The 24582-nt window shown below is 45.2% G+C and overlaps 1 protein-coding gene across 2 annotated transcripts in view; it reads left to right on the forward strand.

Moving 5' to 3' along the window:
• Positions 1 to 24582, forward strand: part of ECE2 (endothelin converting enzyme 2) — a 373266-nt gene that overhangs the window by 153489 nt on the left and 195195 nt on the right. The window contains exon 1 of one of the 2 annotated variants that reach the window (XM_063916624.1): positions 14951 to 15212. The exons of the other annotated variant lie outside the window; for it this stretch is intronic. Within the exon in view, the coding sequence (XP_063772694.1) occupies positions 15180 to 15212 (33 nt within the window). The 5' untranslated portion in view covers positions 14951 to 15179. Of the gene's footprint in view, positions 1 to 14950; positions 15213 to 24582 lie in introns of those variants that run through there. 2 annotated transcript variants of the gene reach the window in all.

Here is a 24582-nt window from a genome sequence, read left to right on the forward strand (position 1 = left end):
TGAGAATCATAAGAAGGAGAGGAGTAAGAACGATACTCGTGGTTCCGGATTGGCCAAGAAGGACTTGGTACCCGGAACTTCAAGAGATGCTCACGGAAGACCCGTGGCCTCTACCTTTAAGAAAGGACCTGCTCCAGCAGGGGCCTTGTCTGTTCCAAGACTTACCGCGGCTGCGTTTGACGGCATGGCGGTTGAACGCCGGATTCTGAAGGAAAAAGGCATTCCAGATGAAGTCATCCCTACCCTGGTCAAAGCCAGGAAGGATGTAACCGCAAAACATTATCACCGCATTTGGCGAAAATATGTTGCGTGGTGTGAGGCCAAGAAGGCCCCTACAGAGGAATTTCAACTAGGTCGTTTCCTCCATTTCCTGCAGACAGGACTGTCTATGGGCCTAAAATTAGGGTCCATTAAGGTTCAAATTTCGGCCCTGTCGATTTTCTTCCAAAAAGAACTGGCTTCAGTACCTGAAGTTCAGACATTTGTAAAAGGGGTACTGCATATACAACCTCCTTTTGTGCCTCCAGTGGCACCTTGGGATCTCAATGTTGTTTTGAGGTTCCTTAAGTCACATTGGTTTGAACCACTCACCACTGTGGACTTAAAATATCTCACATGGAAGGTGACGATGCTGTTAGCCCTGGCTTCAGCCAGGCGTGTGTCAGAATTGGCGGCTTTATCATATAAAAGCCCTTACTTAATTTTTCATTCTGACAGGGCAGAATTGAGGACTCGTCCTCAATTTCTCCCTAAGGTGTTTTCTGCTTTTCACATGAACCAACCTATTGTGGTGCCTGCGGCTACTAGGGACTTGGAGGACTCCAAGTTACTTGACGTTGTCAGGGCCCTGAAAATATATGTTTCCAGGACGGCTGGAGTCAGAAAGTCTGACTCGCTGTTTATCCTGTATGCACCCAACAAGCTGGGTGCTCCTGCTTCTAAGCAGACTATTGCTCGTTGGATTTGTAGTACAATTCAGCTTGCACATTCTGTGGCAGGCCTGCCACAGCCAAAATCTGTAAAAGCCCATTCCACAAGGAAAGTGGGCTCATCTTGGGCGGCTGCCCGAGGGGTCTCGGCTTTACAACTTTGCCGAGCAGCTACTTGGTCAGGGGCAAACACGTTTGCTAAATTCTACAAATTTGATACCCTGGCTGAGGAGGACCTGGAGTTCTCTCATTCGGTGCTGCAGAGTCATCCGCACTCTCCCGCCCGTTTGGGAGCTTTGGTATAATCCCCATGGTCCTTACGGAGTTCCCAGCATCCACTAGGACGTCAGAGAAAATAAGAATTTACTTACCGATAATTCTATTTCTCATAGTCCGTAGTGGATGCTGGGCGCCCATCCCAAGTGCGGATTGTCTGCAATACTTGTACATAGTTATTGTTAACTAAATCGGGTTATTGTTGTTGTGAGCCATCTTTTCAGAGGCTCCTTCGTTGTTATCATACTGTTAACTGGGTTCAGATCACAAGTTGTACGGTGTGATTGGTGTGGCTGGTATGAGTCTTACCCGGGATTCAATATCCTTCCTTATTATGTACGCTCGTCCGGGCACAGTATCCTAACTGAGGCTTGGAGGAGGGTCATAGGGGGAGGAGCCAGTGCACACCAGCTAGTCCTAAAGCTTTCTTTAGATGTGCCCAGTCTCCTGCGGAGCCGCTATTCCCCATGGTCCTTACGGAGTTCCCAGCATCCACTACGGACTATGAGAAATAGAATTATCGGTAAGTAAATTCTTATTTTTATTACTACACAGCGCTACTGGGGAAAATCATTCTGTGTTTCTTTCCAGGGGTATAGCGCTGGGGTGTGTGCTGGCATACTCTCTCTCTGTCTCTCCAAAGGGCCTTAAAGAGGATACTGTCTTCAGAAAAAGAGTTTCCCTGTGTGGGTGAAGTGTGTCGGTACGTGTGTGTCGACATGTTTGACGAGGAAGGCTCGCTTAATGTGGAGGGGGAGTGCTTAAATGTCAGGTCGCCGTCGGCAGCGCCGACACCGGACTGGGTGGATATGCTGAAAGTCTTAAATGCAAATGTAAATTTACTGCATAAAAGGTTAGACAAGGCTGAAGCTAGGGATCAGTCAGGTAGCCAGACCATGCCTGTCCCTGTGGCGCCAGGACCTTCGGGGTCTCAAAAGCGCACCATATCCCAGGTCGATGACACAGATACTGACTCTAGTGTCGACTATGAAGATGCAAAATTACAGCCGAAGGTGGCAAAGGGTATTCTTTACATGATTATTGCCATTAAAGAGGTTTTGCATATCACGGAGGAACCCCCTGTCCCTGACACGAGGGTACACACGTATAAAGGGAAAAAGCCTGAGGTCACTTTTCCGTCCTCATTTGAGCTAATCGAATTGTGCGAAAAGGCTTGGGAATCTCCAGATAGGAGACTACAAGTTCCCAAAAGGATTCTTATGGCGTATCCCTTTCCACAAAAGAATAGGATACGATGGGAATCTTCGCCTAAAGTAGACAAGGCGCTGACACGCTTATCCAAGAAGGTGGCACTACCTTCTCAGGATACAGCTTCCCTCAAGGATCCTGCTGATCGCAAGCAGGAAATTACCATGAAGCACATTTACACACATTCAGGTACTATTGTTAGACCAGCTATGGCGTCGGCCTGGGTTTGTAGTGCTGTCGTGGCATGGGCAGATTCCTTATATACGGAGCTTGACACCGTAGATAGGGATGCCATTTTAATGAGCATATCAGAGATGCTGCCCTGTATATGAGAGATGCTCAAAGAGACATTTGTTTTCTAAGCTTCAGAATAAACGCTATGTCTACTCCTGCTAGGCGACTCTTGTGGACCCGACAGTGGACGGGAGACGCCGACTCAAAGCGGCATATGGAGTCATTGCCTTACAAGGGGGAGGAGTTGTTTGGAGACGGCCTCTCGGACCTTGTCTCTACTGCTACGGCCGGTAAATCGAATTTTTTACCTTATGTTCCCCCGCAGCATGCTAAGAAGGTACCCCATTATCAGATGCAGTCCTTTTGTTCCAATAAGAGCAAGAAGGTAAGGGGATCGTCCTTTTTTGCCAGAGGTAAAGGCAAGGGAAAAAAGCTGCACGCAGCTAGTCCCCAGGAGCAGAAGTCCTCCCCTGCATCTGCAAAGTCCACCGCATGACGCTGGGGCTTCCCGGGGGGGAGGCAGATCAAGTGGAGGCACGTCTTCGATTTTTCAGCCACGTCTGGGTTCACTCGCAGGTGGATCCCTGGGCATTAGAAATTGTTTCTCAGGGATACAGACTGGAATTCGAAGACATGCCTCCTTGCCGGTTTTTCAAATCGGCTCTGCCGACTTCCCCGTCAGAGAGGGAGCTAGTGTTAGCTGCAATCCAAAAATTGTATATTCAACAGGTGATAGTCAAAGTTCCTCATCTCCAACAAGGAGAGGGATATTACTCAACCCTGTTTGTGGTCCCGAAACCGGACGGTTCGGTCAGACCCATTTTAAATCTAAAATCCCTGAACCTGTACTTGAAGAGATTCAAGTTCAAAATGGAATCACTCAGGGCGGGGGGGATTGGATGGTGTCCCTGGACATAAAGGATGCATACCTTCATGTTCCGATTTTCCCCCCTCACCAGGCGTTCCTGAGATTTGCAGTACAGGACTGTCACTACCAATTTCAGACGTTGCCGTTTGGGCTTTCCACGGCCCCGAGAATTTTCACCAAGGTAATGGCGGAAATGATGGTGCTCCTGCGCAAGCAGGGTGTCACAATTATCCCATACTTGGACGATCTCCTCATAAAGGCGAGATCTCGGGAGAAGTTGCTGGACAGCGTGTCTCTGTCCATGAAGACGTTGCAAATGCACGGCTGGATTCTCAATATTCCGAAGTCCCAGCTAGTCCCTGCAACGCGTCTGACCTTTTTGGGCCTGATTCTAGACAGACCAGAAGAGGGTTTTTCTTCCGATGGAAAAGGTTCAGGAGCTCATAGCCCTGGTCAGGAACCTATTGAAGCCAAAAAAGGTTTCAGTGCATCATTGCACACGGGTTCTGGGGAAGATGGTGGCTTCATACAAGGCCATCCCCTTCGGCAGGTTCCATGCGAGGACCTTTCAATGGGACCTATTGGACAAATGGTCCGTGTCCCATTTACAAATGCATCAAAGGATAACCCTGTCTCCCAGGACCAGGGTATCTCTCCTGTGGTGGCTGCACAGTGCTCACCTACTAGAGGGTCGCAGGTTCGGCATTCAGGACTGGGTCCTGGTGACCACGGACGCAAACCTCCGAGGCTGGGGAGCGGTCACGCTAGGAAGAAATTTCCAAGGTCTCTGGTCAAATCTAGAGACTTGTCTCCACATCAACATCCTGGAGTTGAGGGCCATATACAACGCCCTACGTCAGGCGGAGAAATTGCTTCGGGACAAACCGGTTCTGATTCAGTCGGACAATGTTACGGCAGTGGCTCATGTAAACCGCCAAGGCGGAACAAGGAGCAGAGTGGCCATGGCAGAAGCGACCAGGATTCTACGCTGGGCGGAAGGCCATGTAAGCGCACTATCAGCAGTGTTCATCCCTGGGGTGGACAACTGGGAGGCGGACTTCCTCAGCAGGCACGACCTGCATCCGGGAGAGTGGGGACTTCATCAGGAAGTCTTCGCACAGATCACGGGTCTGTGGGGACTGCCTCATATAGACATGATGGCATCCCGTCTCAACAAAAAGCTGAAACGGTATTGCGCCAGGTCAAGAGACCCTCAGGCGGTAGAGGTAGACGCTCTGGTGACACCTTGGGTGTTCAGATCGGTCTATGTGTTTCCTCCTCTACCTCTCATACCCAAGGTGTTGAGAATAATAAGAATAAGCAGGGTCAGAACAATCCTCATTGTTCCAGATTGGCCACGGAGGACTTGGTATCCGGAGCTGCAAGAGTTGCTCACAGAAGATCCGTGGCCTCTTCCTCTAAGGCAGGACCTGCTGCAGCAGGGGCCCTGTCTGTTCAAAGACTTACCGTGGCTGCGTTTGACGGCATGGCGGTTGAACGCCGGATCCTAGCGGAAAAAGGGATTCCGGAAGAGGTCATTCCTACCCTGATCAAGGCTAGGAAGGACGTGACATCGAAACATTATCACCGTATATGGCGAAAATATGTTTCTTGGTGTGAGGCCAGAGCTGCTCCTACGGAGGATTTCCATTTGGGCCGTCTACTTCACTTCCTTCAAACAGGAGTGAATTTGGGCCTTAAACTAGGGTCCATAAAGGTCCAAATTTCAGCCTTATCCATTTTCTTTCAAAGAGAATTGGCCTCTCTTTCTGAAGTACAGACTTTTGTTAAGGGGGTGCTGCATATTCAGCCTCCTTTTGTACCTCCGGTGGCGCCTTGGGATCTTAACGTGGTATTACGTTTCCTCAAGTCTCCTTGGTTTGAACCACTCAAAACAGTGGAGTTGAAATACCTCACTTGGAAAGTGGTCATGTTGTTGGCATTAGCTTCGGCAAGGCGTGTTTCAGAATTAGACAGCGCTACCCACTTTGGTTTTTCACTTTTTTATATATATATATGTAAAGATGTTCACAAAAATACAAATACTAACATAAAGATACCGACACAGTATCACACAGTGTCATTCGTACACTGATGAAGCCGCTGAAAACGGACCCTGAGGCGGAGAAACGCGTTTGTGAGGGACAACTACAGGTGTTGTGAGTTAAGAGAATCTCTTTCACCCCCTGCAATACCGGGTGTGTGGCTCACAACCTCCACTGACCGGCCGGTGAACTGTTTTCATTCATACCCCAGTGCACAGGGGAATGAGTGTTTTAAAGTTTTGGTTACCCTTTGAATCATATGCTGCTAGCTTGTGCAGCTAGAAAGGATATAATCTATGTTGAGTGCCTTGGCTAAATGTGCTCTAATCCTGGATCAATGCAAGATGTGGGTTAACCGATTTTACTAATTCTGCTTCTATCCTTTGGCAATTGGGCTGCCAGTCTTTGCAGTCTTACAGGAAATCATTTATATAATTTCTGCTTCATCCATTTGGGCTGAAAGAACTTTGTGTGGCTACATAATAATACTAACTCTGCCATATATCCCTTAAATAGGGATGATTAGAAGGCTGCTTGGATAAAAGGAATGCATGCTTGCTTACTGGTGCTTACTAATCCATTGTGCTAATTCCCTGGACTTTCAATACAGTACTTTCCATCTTTTGCACTTTATATTATAAGTCTGGATACTTCTTCTTATCATACTGTTAGGGCATTTTTATGCATGAATCATTATTAGTACAATATCAATGCTAGTATTAAATGTTATAATATCAATTTGAGTGTAAGCTTTTTTAGGATAGATCTTGAATCAATTGGTACATATATTTTATGATTAAATTTCAATTATATTTATTAGTGTGATACTGGCCGGTATCTTTATGTTTGTATTTGTATTTTTGTGAACATCTTTACATATATATATATAAAAAAGTGAAAAACCAAAGTGGTTAGCGCTGTCTCATTTTGTTTGCATATTCGTTTTTGGAGGGGTTGGGATCATCCCTCAGAGTTCAGCTGCATTCACTTTGGTGAGTGACAGCGCCAGGTGCAAATCTATATTTCTGTGTTTCAGAATTGGCGGCTTTATCACATAAAAGCCCATACCTGGTTTTTCACGTGGATAGGGCAGAGTTGAGGACTCGTCCTCAATTCCTGCCAAAAGTGGTCTCATCTTTTCATATGAACCAACCTATTGTCGTGCCTGTGGCTTCACGGGACATGGAGGATTCTGAGTCCCTGGATGTGGTCAGGGCTTTGAAGATTTATGTGACCAGAACAGCTAGGATCAGGAAGACTGAGGCTCTGTTTGTTCTGTATGCGGCCAACAAGGTTGGCGCTCCTGCTTCAAAGCAGACTATTGCTCGCTGGATCTGTAACATGATTCTGCAGGCGCATTCTACGGCAGGATTGCCATTGCCTAAATCGGTTAAGGCCCATTCCACTAGGAAGGTGGGCTCTTCTTGGGCGGCTGCCCGAGGGGTCTCGGCATTACAGTTGTGCCGAGCAGCTACTTGGTCGGGGTCAAACACCTTTGCGAAGTTCTATAAGTTTGATACCCTGGCTGAGGAGGACCTCCTGTTTGCTCAGTCGGTGCTGCAGAGTCATCCGCACTCTCCCGCCTGTTTGGGAGCTTTGGTATAATCCCCATGGTCCTTACGGAGTCCCAGCATCCTCTAGGACGTTAGAGAAAATAGGATTTTACTTACCGGTAAATCTATTTCTCGTAGTCCGTAGAGGATGCTGGGCGCCCGTCCCAAGTGCGGACTTCTTCTGCATGACTTGTATATAGTTATGGCTTACATAAGGGTTATGTTGTAGTTTTATCGGTTGGACCGAGGCTATGTTGTTGTTCATACTGTTAACTGGGTAGTTTATCACAAGTTATACGGTGTGATTGGTGTGGCTGGTATGTCGCCCTTCGATTTACAAAAATCCTTCCTCGTACTGTCCATCTCCTCTGGGCACAGTTTCCCTAACTGAGGTCTGGAGGAGGGGCATAGAGGGAGGAGCCAGTGCACACCCAGAATCCAAAGCTTTCTTAAAGTGCCCTATCTCCTGCGGAGCCCGTCTATTCCCCATGGTCCTTACGGAGTCCCAGCATCCTCTACGGACTACGAGAAATAGATTTACCGGTAAGTAAAATCCTATTATTCTGTAACCTGAGGAGGCTCTGTGCGTCAGGGTTATTAGATAATAAAGGTATTTCACAGGATATACGTATTTTGTATTTTTCTCTGTGTTTTTCAGTCACATTTGACCTCAGAAATCCTCTGTTTGTGTGGTCAAACTGCACGGGGGGTTTATATTAGGTATTTTATCTGCTGATATTGTACAGTGTCGCCCGTGGTTTACGCTTTCATATCATGTCAGCTACAGGGAGCGATGGGTCTGGGGCTGATTCCGCTGTGCGCAGTTATGATGTCCCAGATGCATTTGAGGATAACATGGCTGCGGAGGGTTCAGGTTTTGCGGGTTCTATACCCCCTAGTCAGTTTATAACAACGGGGGCACATCAGGGCCCGCCTTGGGCTGCCTTTTCTAATTTACTGACTACGCTGGTAACTAGACTTGCGCCCCCTGTGGTACCTCCTGTGCCTTATCATCCTTATATGGTCCCTGCGGTTAATCCGCCATGGACAGATGCTCTGTCCACTCAGTTACAGCAATTGAATAACTCTTTGGATAAATGTATTCCTGACCCTCGGCCACCTAAGACTAAACCTAAGAAGTTCTCTAAGCGGGCTGTTACTTCCTCTCAATCCACGCATGTTCCGGATACCTCTTTCGATGAAGATGGTGTGTATACTGACCCCACAGACTCTGATCATGACATTTCTGATGGGGAATCTGTTTCACAGGTGGATGTTCCTGATCTATTAGAAGCTATCAGGCTCATTCTTCAGATTGATGATGATCCTGAGCCTGCTACTACATCTAAGAAACCGGACAGGTTCAAACGTCAGAAGGTTACTAAATTGTTTTTTACCTCCTTCTGACCACTTGGTTGACATACGTCAGGAGTCCTGGGAGAACCCAGGAAAGAAATTCACCCCGCACAAGAAGATGCTAGCCCGCTATCCCCTTGTGGCAGATTTGAGTAAAAATTGGGAAACGCCACCGCCGGTGGATTCGCAAATCGCTCGGCTGGTGGTGTCATCTGCTCTGCCTGTCACTACTGTCACTTCTCTCAAGGAGCCAACGGATAAGCGTGTGGAGGGCTGCTAAAAAGCTACCTATACCCTCGCAGGGGCTGCGCATAGGCCCACCATTGCGGCTACTTGGGCGGCAGAAGCTATTGAGGCGTGGGCTCAGGAAATAGAGGCTGAGTTTCCGTCCAATTTTTCTGAACATGCCAGACAATGTCTCTCTTATATTTTCACGGCATCTCTTTACATTAAAGAAGCAGCTTCAGATGCAGGTGTTCTGGCGGCCAAGGCTGCTGCGACATCCATTTTGGATCGCCGTATTTTCTGGTTGCAGTCCTGGTCGGTGGACTTGGACTCTAAGAGAACCCTGGAGGTGCTCCCGTTTAAAATAAAAATCCTATTTGGTGAGGATCTCAACAAGATTGTCGCTGACTTGGCGTCTGCTAAAACTGCATGTCTACCTAGTACTGCTCCTTCGGCCCCGAAGGCTAAGAGTACTTCCTTTCGTTCCTTCCGGGAAAAGCAAAGGGTCAGGTGTACCTGAAACTTCTCGGACTTCCAAAACCACCAAGCCCAAGCCTAAACGTGCCTGGGCTGCCCGTCAGCCGGCTTCCAAATCTGACAAGCCTGCGGCATGACGGGGCGGGCCTCCCCCTGGGGGATCCCATGGTGGGAGGACGACTTCTACAGTTCACCCAGGTATGGTTGAAGACCACTTCAGACGCTTGGGTGCGGGAAGTCGTCACTAGCGGAGACGCTATATCCTTCAAGACACGTCCCCCTCGCTGTTGCCTGACGGACATCCCTTCGGATCATTTGAAGGCAACAACTCTCCGTTTAGTAGTACAATCCCTCCTGGACACCGGAGTGGTAGTACCGGTGCCTCTGGCTCAGTGGGGCAGGGGGTACTATTCAGCGTTGTTCCTAGTCCCGAAACCGAATGTTTCCTCCCGGCCCATTCTCAACTTCAAATCTTCTAACAAGTTTGTGAGGGTCTCCAAGTTTCGTATCTATTGTCCTGGCTTTGGAACCAGGGGACTATATGGTATCCCTGGATATACAGGATGCTTACCTGCATATCCCTATTGCCATGTCACATCAGCAATACCTGCGGTTTGCTATTGGCAATCTCCATTACCAATTCCAGGCCTTACCATTTGGTCTGACCATGGCTCCGCAAATTTCACCAAGGTCATGGCAGTTATGACGGCTTCACTCTGCCGTCGGCGCATCCAGATCCTGCCGTATCTGGACAATCTGCTGATCCTGGCCAATTCCCCAGAAGTTCTCCTCCGTCATTTGGATCTGACGGTCCCATTTCTGCAAGCCCACGGGTGGCTCATCAACTGGAGGAAACCATCTCTGCCCCGAGCATGGTGCATCTGGGAGCGTTGTTGGACACACACAACCAGAGGTTGTTTTTGTCACAGGAGAAATCCTGAAGCTTCAGAACAAGATACGTTACTTCCTCTCTCGTCCGCGTGTGTCGATACACTCGCGATACAAGAACTAGGCCTCATGGTGTCGGTTTTCAACATAGTGGAGTATTCTCAATTTCATTCCCGCCCTCTTCAGAAACTGATTCTTGCCAAGTGGGACAGCCTGCCTCACCGGATCAGGTCTCAAATAATCTCCTTGTCTCCGGAGGTCCGTCTGTCACTGACCTGGTGGCTGCAGGACCATCGATTGAGCAGGGGTCGTCCCTTATGGATCTCCAACTGGGTCCTTCCGACGATGGATGCCAGTCTGAGGGGGTTGGGGCATGGTGTTGGAGCAACACTCTCTTCAGGGTCGGATAAACATTCTGGAATTGCGGGCAGTGTTTAATGCTCTGAAACTGGCCCGGCATCTGGTACTGAACAGGCCTGTTCATGTACAGTCAGACAACGCCACCATGGTGGAGTACCTAAATCATCAAGGCGGCACTCAAAGCCGCATGGCAATGTTGGAAGTGTCAAAGATTCTTCAATGGGTGGAACGCCATCTGCCAGCCATATCGGCGGTGTTCATTCCGGGGGTCCTTCACTGGGAAGCGGACTTCTTCAATCGTCAGGATGTACACGCTGGAGAGTGGAGCCTTCATCCAGAAGTATTTCAACTTTTAGTGGACAAGTGGGGCCTACCAGATGTAGACCTGATGGCGTCTCGACACGATCACAAGGTTTCGGTCTTTGGAGCAAGAACAAAGGATTCTCAAGCGGCGTTCATGGATGCACTGGCAATTCCATGGAACTTTCGGCTGCCGTACGTGTTCCCTCAGGTGTCACTCCTGCCCAGAGTGGTGAGGAAGTTCAAACAAGAAGGAGGAATTCTTCTTCTAATAGCTCCAGCGTGGCCCAGACGGCATTGGTTCTCAGACCTGCAGGGTCTCTCGCTAGAGCGTCCTCTTCTGCTTCCGCAATGACCAGACCTCCTCATTCAGGGTCCTTGTGTTTACCAGGATTTGGCCCGACTGACTTTGACGGCGTATCTCTTGAAGCTTCCGTACTGAGGTCCAAAGGATTTTATGAGGCGGTCATTCAAACTATGTTGAAGGTCCGTAAGCCGGCTTCTGCTCGGATTTACCATAGGGTCTGTAATTCTTACTTTGCTTGGTGCGCATCTAACAATCATGACATTTACAAGTTTAGTACGGCCAAACTTTTGGCCTTCCTACAACAAGGCTTGGACTTGGGCCTTCGGCTGGCCTCCCTCAATGTTCATATTTCTGCCTTGTTGGTATGGTTTCAGAAAAAAATTGTGACTCTGCCTGATGTTCATACCTTCACTCGGGGTGTTTTATGGATTCAACCTCCCTATGTCCCACCTGTGGCTCCTTGGGATTTGTTGGTGGTTCTGGAGGCTTTGCAAGAGTCTCCGTTTGAACCTCTTGAATCTGCGGACCTTAAGTGGCTTTCTCTCAAGGTCTTGTTTTTGCTGGCTATTGCCTCTGCTAGACGGGTTTTAGATTTTTGTGCCTTGTCTTGTAGGTCCCCCTATCTGCTTTTTCTTCGAACGCTCCCTGGTTATCTACCTAAGGTAGTGTCTTCTTTCCACCTTAACTCAGAGATTGTGGTTCAGGCCTTTGTTTCTCCAGATTTATCCCACAAAGAGCGGTCTTTGGTACGGGCTCTCAGTATCTATGTGAAGAGGACAGCCTCCGTTAGGAAGTCTGATTCTCTCTTTGTACTGTTTGGTTTTCACAAACGTGGCTGGCCTGCTAACAAGCAGACCTTGGCCAGATGGATTAGAATGGTGATTGCACGTGCTTATGTACAGGCTGGCCTTCCAGCTCCTGCTACCATTAAAGCCCATTCTACTCTGTCTGTTGGACCTTCTTGGGCAGCCCGCCGTGGTACGACCCTTGGGCAATTTTGCAAGGCGGCTACGTGGTCCTCAGTGAACACGTTCATATGGTTCTATGCCTTCGATACTTCCGCCTCCCAGGATGCTTCCTTTGGACGCCGGGTTCTTGTGCCCACTACAGAGCATCCCCTCCCATAAGGAACTGCTTTAGGACATCCCCGATGTTATTCCCTGTGGAATACCAGTGTACCCCGTTGCAAAAAAGGAGATTTATGGTAAGAACTTACCATAGTTAAATCTCTTTCTGCGAGGTACACTGGATTCCACAGGGCGCCCACCCTGACGCACTTAGCTTCTTTGGGTTGGTATGGCATTAGCCGCTGATACCTTTGTGAAAATATAATGTACGTGGCTACTAATGGCTGTCGTCTCTTTTTGCCTGCTACTGCATTTGACTGGTTAACGAAACTGAGCTCCTGTGCATGGAGGCGGGGTTATAGAGGAGGCGGAGCTGAGCATCTTGGGAACAGTCAAAGCTTTTAGCCTGTTGGTGCCTCGGATCAAGATCCTACTTTACACCCCAATGTTATTCCCTGTGGGATCCAGTGTACCTCGCAGAAAGAGATTTAACAAGGGTAAGTTCTTACCATAAATCTCCTTATTGTCTACTGTCAAGCAGCTACTTATGCAACTGCTATATTATGATAGGAAAGCTATGCTTCCTGATGTTGAAAACGGTGTACTTCGTTTTTATAAGAAATGGGACCTCTTCATTGTCCAAGTAGATACTCAAACACAGTCTAAGGTTTACCAACTCTTTGAGAACACAACTTGATTTTTACATAGATAATTGGATAATGGGGGTCATTCCGAGTTGATCGCTCGCTAGCTAGTTTTAGCAGCCATGCAAACACTATGCCGCTGCCCACTGGGGAGTGTATTTTAGCTTAGCAGAAGTGCGAAAGCATGTGCAGCCGAGCTCTGCAAAAACAGTTTGTGCAGTTTCAGAGTAGCTCTGAACCTACTCAGCACTTGCGATCACTTCAGCCTATTTGTGTCCGGATTTGACGTCATACACCCGCCCAGTGAACGCCCAGCCACACCTGCGTTTTTTCAGACACGCCTGCGTTTTTGCAAACAATCCCTGAAAACGGTCAGTTGACACCCAGAAACGCCCCCTTCCTGTTAATCTTCTTGCGGCCATTAGTGCGACTGAAAACTTCACAACAACCTGTGCACAACCACAACGGGCTTTGTACCCGTACGACGCGCTTGCGCATTGCGGCCCATACGCATGTGCAGAAATGCCCATTTTTAGCCTGATCGCTGCACTGCGAACAACGGCAGCTAGCGATCACCCCGGAATGTCCCCCTATGCCCATTGGGTGTTTTAGCAATTGTACTGTCTTCTCTTCATTATTTTGATGGTGCTTAGACCTTTTTTGGACACGACCATGCGCTTTGCGTTCCTGTACATGGTATTATTTTTCAATGTGATTCACCTGCGTGCATAACCTCTGCCTCCTTCACCTTTTCTCCATGTTAAACTCTCCTTTTATTTACTTTTTGGATGTACTGCTTTTATTGCTTATATGTACCTTTTATTATAATTTCTTATTTTTTATTTTCATTTTATGTTATTTGATTTATATGCAGATTGTGACATCTATGTTTATATATTTCACTTTGTACATAAAAATAGTTTAGCCATTTTGTTGTTCTTGCAATCAAAAATGTACTGCTGTATCGATTTTGATCTGCTATTATTTTCGTACTGGAATCTTATTTGTCACACTGTATATTTTTGAAAATAATAAACAGATTTTAATTTTTTTTTTTTAAGGCCCCTAAGAGCGCAGGTTCTCAAACTCGGTCCTCAGGACCCCACACAGTGCATGTTTTGCAGGTCTCCTCACAGAATCACAAGTGATATAATTAGCTCCACCTGTGGACCTTTTAAAATGTGTCAGTAATACCCCTTTCACACCGCACAAATAACCCGGTATCGACCCGGTATATTGCTGGGTTAACACGGGTCACTGCGTGGTGTGAAAGAGGCCATGGTCGACCCAGTATTTCAACTCTGGAATAAGGCAGTGTTATTCCCGGGTTGAATACCTGCTCAGGTGCAGTGTGAATGGGTTTCCGGTTCGATGCATACATAGGGAGAGGTGGTGCGGAGATGAGCTCATCTACCAGCGCGGCATCCACCCCACCCCCAATGCCAGCTCCACCCCCACCGCTATGGCAACCTGACCCGGCATATTGCCAGGTCAAGGACACAGTGTGAAAGTTCCAATGCCAGGTCCCACCCGGGAAGGACCCGTTTCCAATTCCCGGGTGGGACCCGGCATTGCGATCTGAAAGGGGTATAAGTAATAAATACACCTGTGCACCTGCTGGGTTACCTGGAAAACGTTGATTGTTTGGGGTCATGAGGACCGAGTTTGAGATCTTATGTCGTAGAGCATTGTGGCCTTATAAGTGTGTATTATAAGCATTGTTTTCTCATTGTATATGATAGAGGGTGATCCTGTCTGTGAAAAAAGTTAGTTTTGTAACACATCTTTAATGTTATTCTACTAATGCCATCTTTAAAGATATTGTAACTGTGAAGTAAGACTGTGAGAATACTATATGCACTTGTGTGGAATTTTACTATAGTTCTATACCACTTCCAGAGTAGTGCTTTTCCAGACAGACCCCAAGTTACAGTATCACAGTTCTGCTGGGCTGCAGCTTCAGATCCCTCGCTGCAAATAACCATCATCTTAATTGCTCACAGTTGCTGCCTCTCCTGTTTGTATGTCATCATATGTAGCTATCGTTTTTCTGGTTCTTTACGCCTCCTGTGACGGGCTTTCTCCATCTTCTGCATCTTTCTCTGCATTCTGTTTTCCTCTGTAGTCTGATTTTCTCCTCTCCCTCCCTGACTGTAACATCTGATGCTCTCCTGTCCTTCCTGTTGAAGGATACAATAGGGTTTTGTCATGGTAACCAGAGCGTTCCCAGTTAGCAGCCCCAGCTTCACTCCCTCCCTCCCTCGCCCTGCCTCTCCCTCCCCCTCTCTCAGGCCTTATCTCCCTGCAGTTTGCCAAGGCTGGCTAGGATCTGTAGGGTGATCCAGGGATGGGCAGCGGGCACTGTATCCCTTGGCTCCTGCGCATGGCTCTGGATTCCTTGGCTTGGCTGATGTAGACGCTGCTCCATCATCATCATCAGTATGAACGTTGCGCTTCAGAATCTCAGCAACAGCGTGAGTGCCAATAAGAGCTCTGTATCCATACACTGCTGGGTGCACACTAATGTATTTCTCTGTCCATATATATGCACTGACGTATGCAAGGGATAGTAACACTTTCCTATATGTAGTGTACCATACACCTCATGCACCTATTATAATAGACATACACTAACGCACTAACATTACCACCAATTCAGGGAGATGTATGTCTACAGATAAGATAGCTCCAGTAACTGTAAATTTAACATTAACTTGATCCTTAAAATCAGTCTCTCTCTCACTCTTTCTCCCTCTGTCCATCCATCACAGATTCATTTTTACATTATTAAACATCATCTTCTGGGAGACATTGTCATATACTGTATCTATGATCTATCTGATCAGTGTACGGAATTGCTTTATTCTTGTACCAATTAGTTTTCCAGTTATCCACAGACTTTACTATTTCACCTGCCTGTCTGGGCTATAAGTCGTTCCCATGATACTTAGGAAACTTTATATCACATCAACTATCTCCCCCAATCACCACTATATTACCATACACACTAATAATATTGTATCTTGAAATATGTTTCCTCAGGTTCATCATTCTTTCTCTATGGTCAGGCATATACTGTATGTCTGTAGTACTAGGGCGTGAATAGCCAATAGATAAAGAAAAGAAATGTAAGATATGTGCACACATCACAGTGTATCAGGACAGTTGTGTCTTACAATGTGGCACAAGAATTCTCTAGTAGCAGCGAACAATACTTATGTATGTTTAATATGTACAATACAGTTTATATTGAAGTGAATATGACACAGATAGCATTTATTTTGGTTTTCAAATATATTTATGTTTATTCCTGATTGTTCTGTTCTATATTACAGTATATTAACAGTGGTATGTAGCATCTGTGTCCAGGGCAGTAGAGAGCCAAGTTGGGCCCAGGTACTTTTCAGGGGGCATGGTATAATTACAGGAGGCGTGTCCCTGCACACTTAGAAAAAAAGACAGAAAAAATAGTACGTGAAGCGGCTCATTGCCCACATTGCAGCCCAGCACACAGCATCATGTAAATGGGCTGAGGAGAAGGGCTACAGCTGCTGCTGCCAGGTAGGGTAGGGGGACTTGGGCCCCTCCATCAGACATGGGCCCGGGTAAATAGTACCTGCTCCACCCCCACACCCTCTTAGCACCACCGTCTGTGTCAGCAGATGTGTCACAACATCATATAGATGTGAACCCTGGAACTTGTGTATAGCTCATACTGGGCCTCATGAAGGGTTGATTGTAAGTCATCCACAATTGCTCCAGCATTGAGTGCCCAGATATAAATGCCTGTATACAGAGTTGTACACCTCTCTGCGCCACTATCTATATGTCTAGTTTGATATTCATCATCAGGGTACACTTGCACCAGCCTATGTTTGGTGCAAAGGATCCACAAGTATATATGCTTATTCCAACTTTGTATATTCCGCATTTCCGTCAACGCACTCTTATTAAACTTTGCCTATGTGAGAATGCCTCATTACACCATAGTTACAACCCTTCAGTCTCAAGTGGAGTAGCTACTGGAATGCTACAACTCTTGCTTCTGGAGCATGCTCAGCATGAAAACATGCACTATGCTCTGCAAACAGGCGTACATGTTCAACTGTGCATCCGCCCTATGGGGGTCATTCAGACCCTTTCGCACGCTGCATTTTCTTGCAGCTGTGCAAACGGCTCTGAACTGCGCATGCGTGCGGGCCACAATGCGCAGGCGCATCGTTGCCTGGCGATGGCTTCTACGAAGAAAGCGATTGCAGGGGCGATCGCAAGAAGATTGGCAGGCAGAAGGCGTTCCTGGGCGGCGTTTTCTGGGAGTGTCGGAAGAAACGCAGGCGTGTCCAGCCATTGCAGAGGAGGGTCCCTGATGTCAGCTGCTTCCTGGATCATCGCAGCGGGTGAGTTTGTCCTGGGCTGTGCAGAAACTGCACAAACTTTTGTTTGTGCAGCTCACTGCACAGCCCATCGCACCCCTGCAAAGCCCTTACCCCCTCCCCCTGTAGGGGTGATTAACTGGTTGCAGCAGTGCAAAAATAGCCTGCGTGTGACCAGGTCTGAATTACCCCCAATGTCTCCAGTAATTTTCACTGCTTAAATAAAAGCCTGTCTCTCAACTGTCGTGATTTGGGACAGTCCGAATTCACAGTCCTCAAAGGGTGTGTGGATTACATGTACTGTAAGTGTGCCTTCTGGATGGCTTATGAGGATTGAAGATGCAGCTCAATTAAGGGCAGATGTACTAAGCCTTGGAGAGTGATAAAGTGGATAGATAAAGCACCAACCAATCAGCTCCTTAAGCTGAGTACACACCTGTTTGTTTGCTATGTGCTCCAATACTGTAATACTTTACCAGATGTTTGTTCCCACCAGACAGATTGGACAGATAAATCATTAGGTGTGTACCCAGCTTTACTGTCATTTTTTCCAAACACAGCCTGTAACATGGCAGTTATGAGCTTACTGGGACATTATCTCTCTCCACTTTATCACTCTCCAAGGCTTTGTACATCTCCCATAGTCTCGATTTCCCATGTGTAAATGTTGGTAGGTATGATAAAAGCACAGCTTTGCTCTAATGGTTTTCTTATCTTTAGCTATAGTCTTCAAATCTTTAACCCTGAATGTGGCCCAGAGATTGTCTTAGCAACCTTCTGTTAAAGCATAAATATAATCATAAACTATATTGGATGATACACCCTCCATAGTGCATTGTGTGCTTACAGTACTCTATCTACATCATAGTCATCAGAGCTATGAGTGTTCGATAAAGAAGTATACTAAAAGTAATATGATATAAAGAAAGCGTTATGATAGATACTGTATGTTCATCAGTGTGTATATATATATATAAAAGAAAAAAGAAGAAATATCTCTATGGAGCACTCTTATTCTATAATCTGATATAATTAGATGACTGTTGGTGGATGTTATATAAAGAGAGGATGACCTTACACATTTATACACCCATATTAGAATAACATATATCTCTTTATTAAAAGATTTTGATTGAAAACTTATCATAAAACTTTTCCTTTTCTTTTACATTGGAGATACAATTGTATATTTCAACATTATTTGTATAAGGAAAAAAACAACAATATAATGAGCTTTCACCCAACGCGTTTCGTCTATATCGACTTCTTCAGGGGTGTTTTCTAAATAACAGCTCTCTGTTTATATTGGAATAACTTGTAGTATTCAAAAGGTATGAAGTTCTAATTGAACCAAAGTTGTACTGAAAAATATTTATTACCAAGTTGAAAAAACTTGAAGAAAATCATTCCCAGAATATGATAGCGTTTATTGGGATTCCTTATTATAGGCCACCTAATGAATTATATTCTTCTCCAGCATGTAGATATATATTTCATTCATTTTTCTTGGCTCATTGGGTTGGCATTTCCTCAGTTTTTCAAAGTATCAGTGAAGTCCAACAGAAGGGATCCACTTGTAAACTTAGGATAAAAATATCCCTTTAATTTTCCAGCAGTTGTCCTATAGGTCTGCCTGTATGTATATATATATATATATATATATATATACTGTATATTTGTTGTCAGTGTTCCATTATGGAAGCCTTAGGGATCAATTTAATAATGAGTGAGGTGGGCATGTTGATGGTGCGTAAAAATGCCAGCAATGGTAACAGTATGCTTGCCCCGTTGGAGCCCAGTCTCACTCAGGAGTCGTGTTTTTTTTGTATGCAGCCCTTTGCACGACTGTAAGATGCAAGGTATAGAGGATGCAGGAGCAAATACTTTGAGAATACATTTTAGAGCAAGAGTCCCAGATTAGACTTTAAACCATCAGAACCAGTGTCTTGCATGAGATTCAGAGAAAACTATTTAATATAGGTGTAAAAATCCTGTTTCTGCAGCGGGGTACACTGTGTTCCACAGGGAATACAGTGGGGTGTAGAGTTGGATCTTGATCCGAGGCACCAACAGGCTAAAGCTTTGACTGTTCCCAGGATGCATAGCACCACCTCCTCTATAACCCCGCCTCCGGACACTAGAGCTCAGTTTGTAAGTTGATGCCTGCAGAGCAGGTCACTAACAGGTGGGGCTGCGCTAGGCAGCCCTGAAAAGAGCTTTTTAAGGAGACTTCAAGGGCCGCAGCTCTGTTTATGTAATTCTGACATTCTGTGATGCGGCTCCATCACCTCCCCAGCAGGGCTGCATACTCCCGTGGCTGGGTTCCCGGGTACTTGCAGCGGAGGCACACTGGTCTTCAGGCACACCACTGCTGATCCTGGATCGCGTGGCTGAACATCAGGGAAGAGGTGAGGGTCCCCCAGGCTCCACAGTACCCGGTGGTGAGTACCAGCATAGGAGTTAAGGCGCTGACCTGTGGCCCCTCCCCCAGCTCCGGGCGCCATCTACTGATGGTGTTCCCGCCCTGGAGCTGCATTTCACTCTCCCTCACTCCCTGACAGAGATTTTGGCGCCATCTTTACAAATAGCTGCGGCTGATCTCCGGGACTGCAGGGCACTGACTCCTCTGTAAATCCACCTGTCTCATCAGCGCTGTGATATTACAGGCACTTAAGTATTCTACATGTCATTTTAGACAGTGTTGGTTAAGAACAAGTGTACTTCTACCTGAATATTTAGTACAAGTATTCTGAGATAGACATCCAGTATCTATTGTGCATTGTTATAGCTATCTATCTATCTATATCTATCTATCTATATATCTATATATATATATATATATATATATATATATAATACAACAGTACCCTTATCTTGCGACCGAACAAAATCAGCACTATGGGAGAGATCCCTGTTGACAGATCTCAATTACATACAAAATAAAACACAATTCCCAAGCACTCTATATAAAGCGTATTTACGATATTCTTCCAAGAGAACCCATGTAGGTATGACTTGTGTGCTGGAGAATACTTATATCTGGGGACCTGTAATGAACAACCCCTCACCAAATAGTCACCCAAACAAGAGGCCCAAGGCCAATTAGTAAATATTCATTTAATATCACAAATTCAGAGATATTACAAATAGTACAATCCATAAATTAGTATAAAATAAATATGCCAGTATGTTATGTCCAGTATGTTCAATATGTGTTGTTAAATCTAGATGCTCCCTCACCTTTTTCAAGGTGTGAGCTCAAAGGGAGTATCTTCACAGACTGGGTAAATAACTTTTGACTGACAGACCCAACGCGTTCATCAGGGGTAGCTTGTTTGGGGATGAGATAAAAAATATAATTCAAAAAAGGAGATAGTCTCCTAAATCAAGAAACAACACAGATTAAAATTAAGGCAAATACCTACCAATTAAATATTAGGCCTATTAGACATTAATAGGTTTGACTGCAAAGGGTCACAACCTAAAAAAGGATGAATAAATAAAACACATTATTAAATGTGTTTAGGTAGAGAGTTATTATCAAATAGCTTCTTCTACATAAGAGAACATACTTTAAAAATTCATCTCTTAAATAGCTCCTAATAGGAGCTTTAATTATAACTCCTCTCAAGAGTGCTGTCGACCAGCAAAAAAAAAGGAAAGTCTGATGTAGACATAGGCCAATACTGGGATGATTTAAGCAAAAAGGCCAGCAGAGTTTACTACACACATACCTGAATATATTACTCGAATCTTGTACCCAAAAAACTGTTCTAATTCAGGTTCTGGCACAAGGATATATGAGTCTAAAAAAATCCAAATTAGCTGATTATATAACGTAAGGTGTGTCAGTCTCTAAAGTTCACAGCAAAAAAAAAGGAAAAAAAGCTCAAAAATATACATACCAGAATAATATAGGTGATTTAACAATCATAAGGGTATGTGCATTGAAACTTCAGTATAGTTCACAAATGGATCTTAAAAATAAAAAACAATATTCTGATTCAAATAAACAAAATTTCACAATGAACAAAATTTCACAATGAATAGTTCCTTTATGGGAACTACTATACAACTGAAGCCTCCAAAAATAAATATAGCAGAAATACTATAAAAACTCACCCTGGAGGGTTCAGCAGCAACCATATGTGTGGAAATGGCAGAATAGTGTGGTGAATACCCCAGCAGCTATTTATGCTACCTTCACAATTACATCACTTCCTTTAATTAGAGACACACTCAAGATTTGATATAGTTGTAAATAGAAGATAGGGTCATACTTCTAGGTCCACAATCGCCATCACTAAAATCTCAAATACTAACATCACCCTAAATGCAAAGGTTATATATACCCTGCATTCAGAGCAGGGCCGTTTTAACAGCAGTGTGGACCCCATGGCACAGCAATGCCCTGGGGCCCCTACCCATCGTCCATGGATGGAGGATGCTATCAGCGGCATCTTTGATGTCCCGCGGGCGGTAGGGGGTGTTCTATCTTCCGCTCAGCATGTAGGACTTGGAGCAGTAATTTCTGCTAATTGCTCCTTTACTGCACAGATGGTGGTAGATGGGGTGGGAGGGAGAACACTAAACTGTAGAAGGGGCATTGGGCTGAATGAAGGGGGCCGGTACATGACTTCCAGGGTGGTAGGGGGTGTTTAATACGTAAGGGAGGGGTCAATAGTGGAGTGGGCTTAATATTCATCATTTTCTGGTGAGACAGCAGCTTGCTTGACTGCAGATATCTCCATTTCCTAGAAAAAGATTTCTTAGCTTTGAATGGGATAAAAAAATAAGAGTGTCCCACTTGTCAGGAGATACTGGGGACTTGGGGATCAGAGTTCAGGAGCCAGAGCAATCCACCAACAAATATATAAAACTGCATATTAGGCATGTGGAGCTGGAGCAGGGACCAGCTGCTTGCAGGCTGATATCTCTGGTTCTTGGCATAGTAGAGACAAGCTGCCAGTGTCCACCAAAAGGGGAGAGTCCCGGCTTTTGAAATGTACCCTCAGAAAAACTCTAAGTCATACAGAGCCTGAGATATCTGGCTGGGAAAAGCAATTAACAGGCTTGGATGGGGTCCACTGCTTTGAAGTAGGATATCTCTGGTTCCCTAGGGCCGATTTCCAAAAATCTGGTACCCTTGGAAAGAGGGGACCCTCAGCTGTCAGCCTAGGGCCCTTATACTCCAGGGGCCCTTGAGCAAGAGCCCATACGAAAAGACGGCCCTGATTCAGAGGCCTTACCATAAAGTTAGAAAATAACAAAATAGCCTACACCTGTCCGGAAGCACTTACTTCCGGTATGCGTTCCAATATGCGTTCCAACCTTCTTATTGGTTGTACATGAGCCTTGACGCTGACTTCGTCAGAAAGATAATTTCCCCTTACTGCCGTGTCAGCACCCGCACTGCAGAGCCGTACCCATAGCAACCATCTGACACACCGCGTCCCTGTATATATATATATATAGTTTACTTGTCCAGTGCAGTTTTATTGTTTATCTGTAATAACTTCTGCATTGTACCTGTGACTGAGTGTGCCTGTAGCTGCTGTGTGGATTTAATTATCGTGTATCACACTTCTTGCTATCACTATATTCTGTGCCCTGGGGGGCTAGGTGCGTCAGGGTCTTATATATATATCTATATATATTTAAAAGAAATGGGGGGGAGGGGGAATAGCGACCAATGGTGTCTTAAAAACTCACAATGAAGGTATAGAATATAAGTACAATTTATTCACATAAAATAGGGTTATCACATAAAACAATTTTTCACATAAAAAAAATATCTTAATATAGGTCACTGTCAGGTTGCCCAACGCGTTTCGTCATACCCCTTGATGAAGTCTGTATGACGAAACGCGTTGGGCAACCTGACAGTGACCTATATCCAGTTAAGTTATAATCCTTTTATCTATTTTTAGCTGGTAAACATACTTAGAACTGTGTAAATTGTTTTTATCCCATTTTTTAAAGAGACCTGTTATTAAGATATTTTTATGTGAAAAATTGTTTTATGTGATAACCCTATTTTATGTGAATAAATTGTACTTATATTCTATACCTTCATTGTGAGTTTTTAAGACACCATTGGTCGCTATTCCCCCTCCCCCCCATTTCTTTTAAATCCTTGTACATCGCAGGGAATTACCATCCTTGTCTAGGGGCCAGCTGACACCCTTTTGAATTTTTAGGGAGTGTCTATTTTAAACTTCACATTTTTTTATATTGTTATTTCCTATTTTAATAATTGTTAAACACAAGTGGCGCAATAACTCCTCCATTTCCATATCTATATATATATCCAACAGATGGTTGCACTCACATCTTCAAATTATGTAAACGCTGGGGTGTCCACTCAAATACCAAGGTATCCAAATGTAAAGAAAAAGATCAGTGTTATTGCTGGATGTCTAGATCTTTTGCTCAAGGTTGGTGGAAGCTGTGTTTTTTGTACAGTGCCTCCTGAGGAAGGCCTTTGCTTTGGGCCGAAAGCGCTTGAGGAAATGCTGATCATGTAAAGTATATTACTAATAAATGAACAGTTGTTTATGAAAAAAGTCTGGAGAGTGCCCCCTCTGAATCTTTTTCTTTATATATATATATATATATATATATATATATATATATATATATATATATATAGTGCTACACAGTATATACTGTTTTGTATTTTTTACTGTGTATTTCTATTTCAGTCACCTCATATCGCTTTCATTCTCTGTGTTCTGTATTTACTGTCGCATAAATCAGGGGGTTATTTGCAGGTATTGTGTTTGTCTGGCTATATTGTACTATTACACTGTAAGTCTACATTCCCTATAATGTCTGCCACACAGGGCAGGAAATCCGCAGACGCTTCTGCATCATGCAGTGCTTGCACCAAGGATTTACCTGAGGGGGAAGTTTTAGCTGATCAGGCACTGGGTGCCATACCTCTCCCAGTCAGCCCGCAGCACCTGTGGCCAATCAGGAACCACCTTGGGCTGCATTCTCAAGTATGCTGAATATACTTGTGACACGTCTTACGCCCCCCGTGGGACCCCCTGTGCCATTACAGCCACATATTGTCCCTGTAGTTAATCCGCCCTGGATAGACACTCTGTCTATCCAGATACAACTATTAAATCAATCTTTGGTTAGAGAAAAATCTACCCCTCACCCTTCTGGGATCAAGCGGTTATCTAAGGGGGCCGCTTCCTCCTCACAATCCACTAATATCAAAGATGATTCTTCTGATGAGGATGGGGAATATACTGATCCGTCAGACACTGATACAGTAGCTTCTGACGAGGAAACTACAACTCAGGTTGATGTTCCTGACCTAGTGGAGGCTATTAAGCTGATTCTTCAAATTGATGATGAGATAGATCCCACTACTGCGTCTAAGAAACCTGATAAATTCAAACATCAGAAAGTTACTAAAGTAGTCTTACCACATTCTGACCATTTAATTGACATACGT

Source organism: Pseudophryne corroboree, chromosome 4 (genome assembly GCF_028390025.1).
Source record: "Pseudophryne corroboree isolate aPseCor3 chromosome 4, aPseCor3.hap2, whole genome shotgun sequence".
NCBI classification, from domain to species: domain Eukaryota; kingdom Metazoa; phylum Chordata; class Amphibia; order Anura; family Myobatrachidae; genus Pseudophryne; species Pseudophryne corroboree.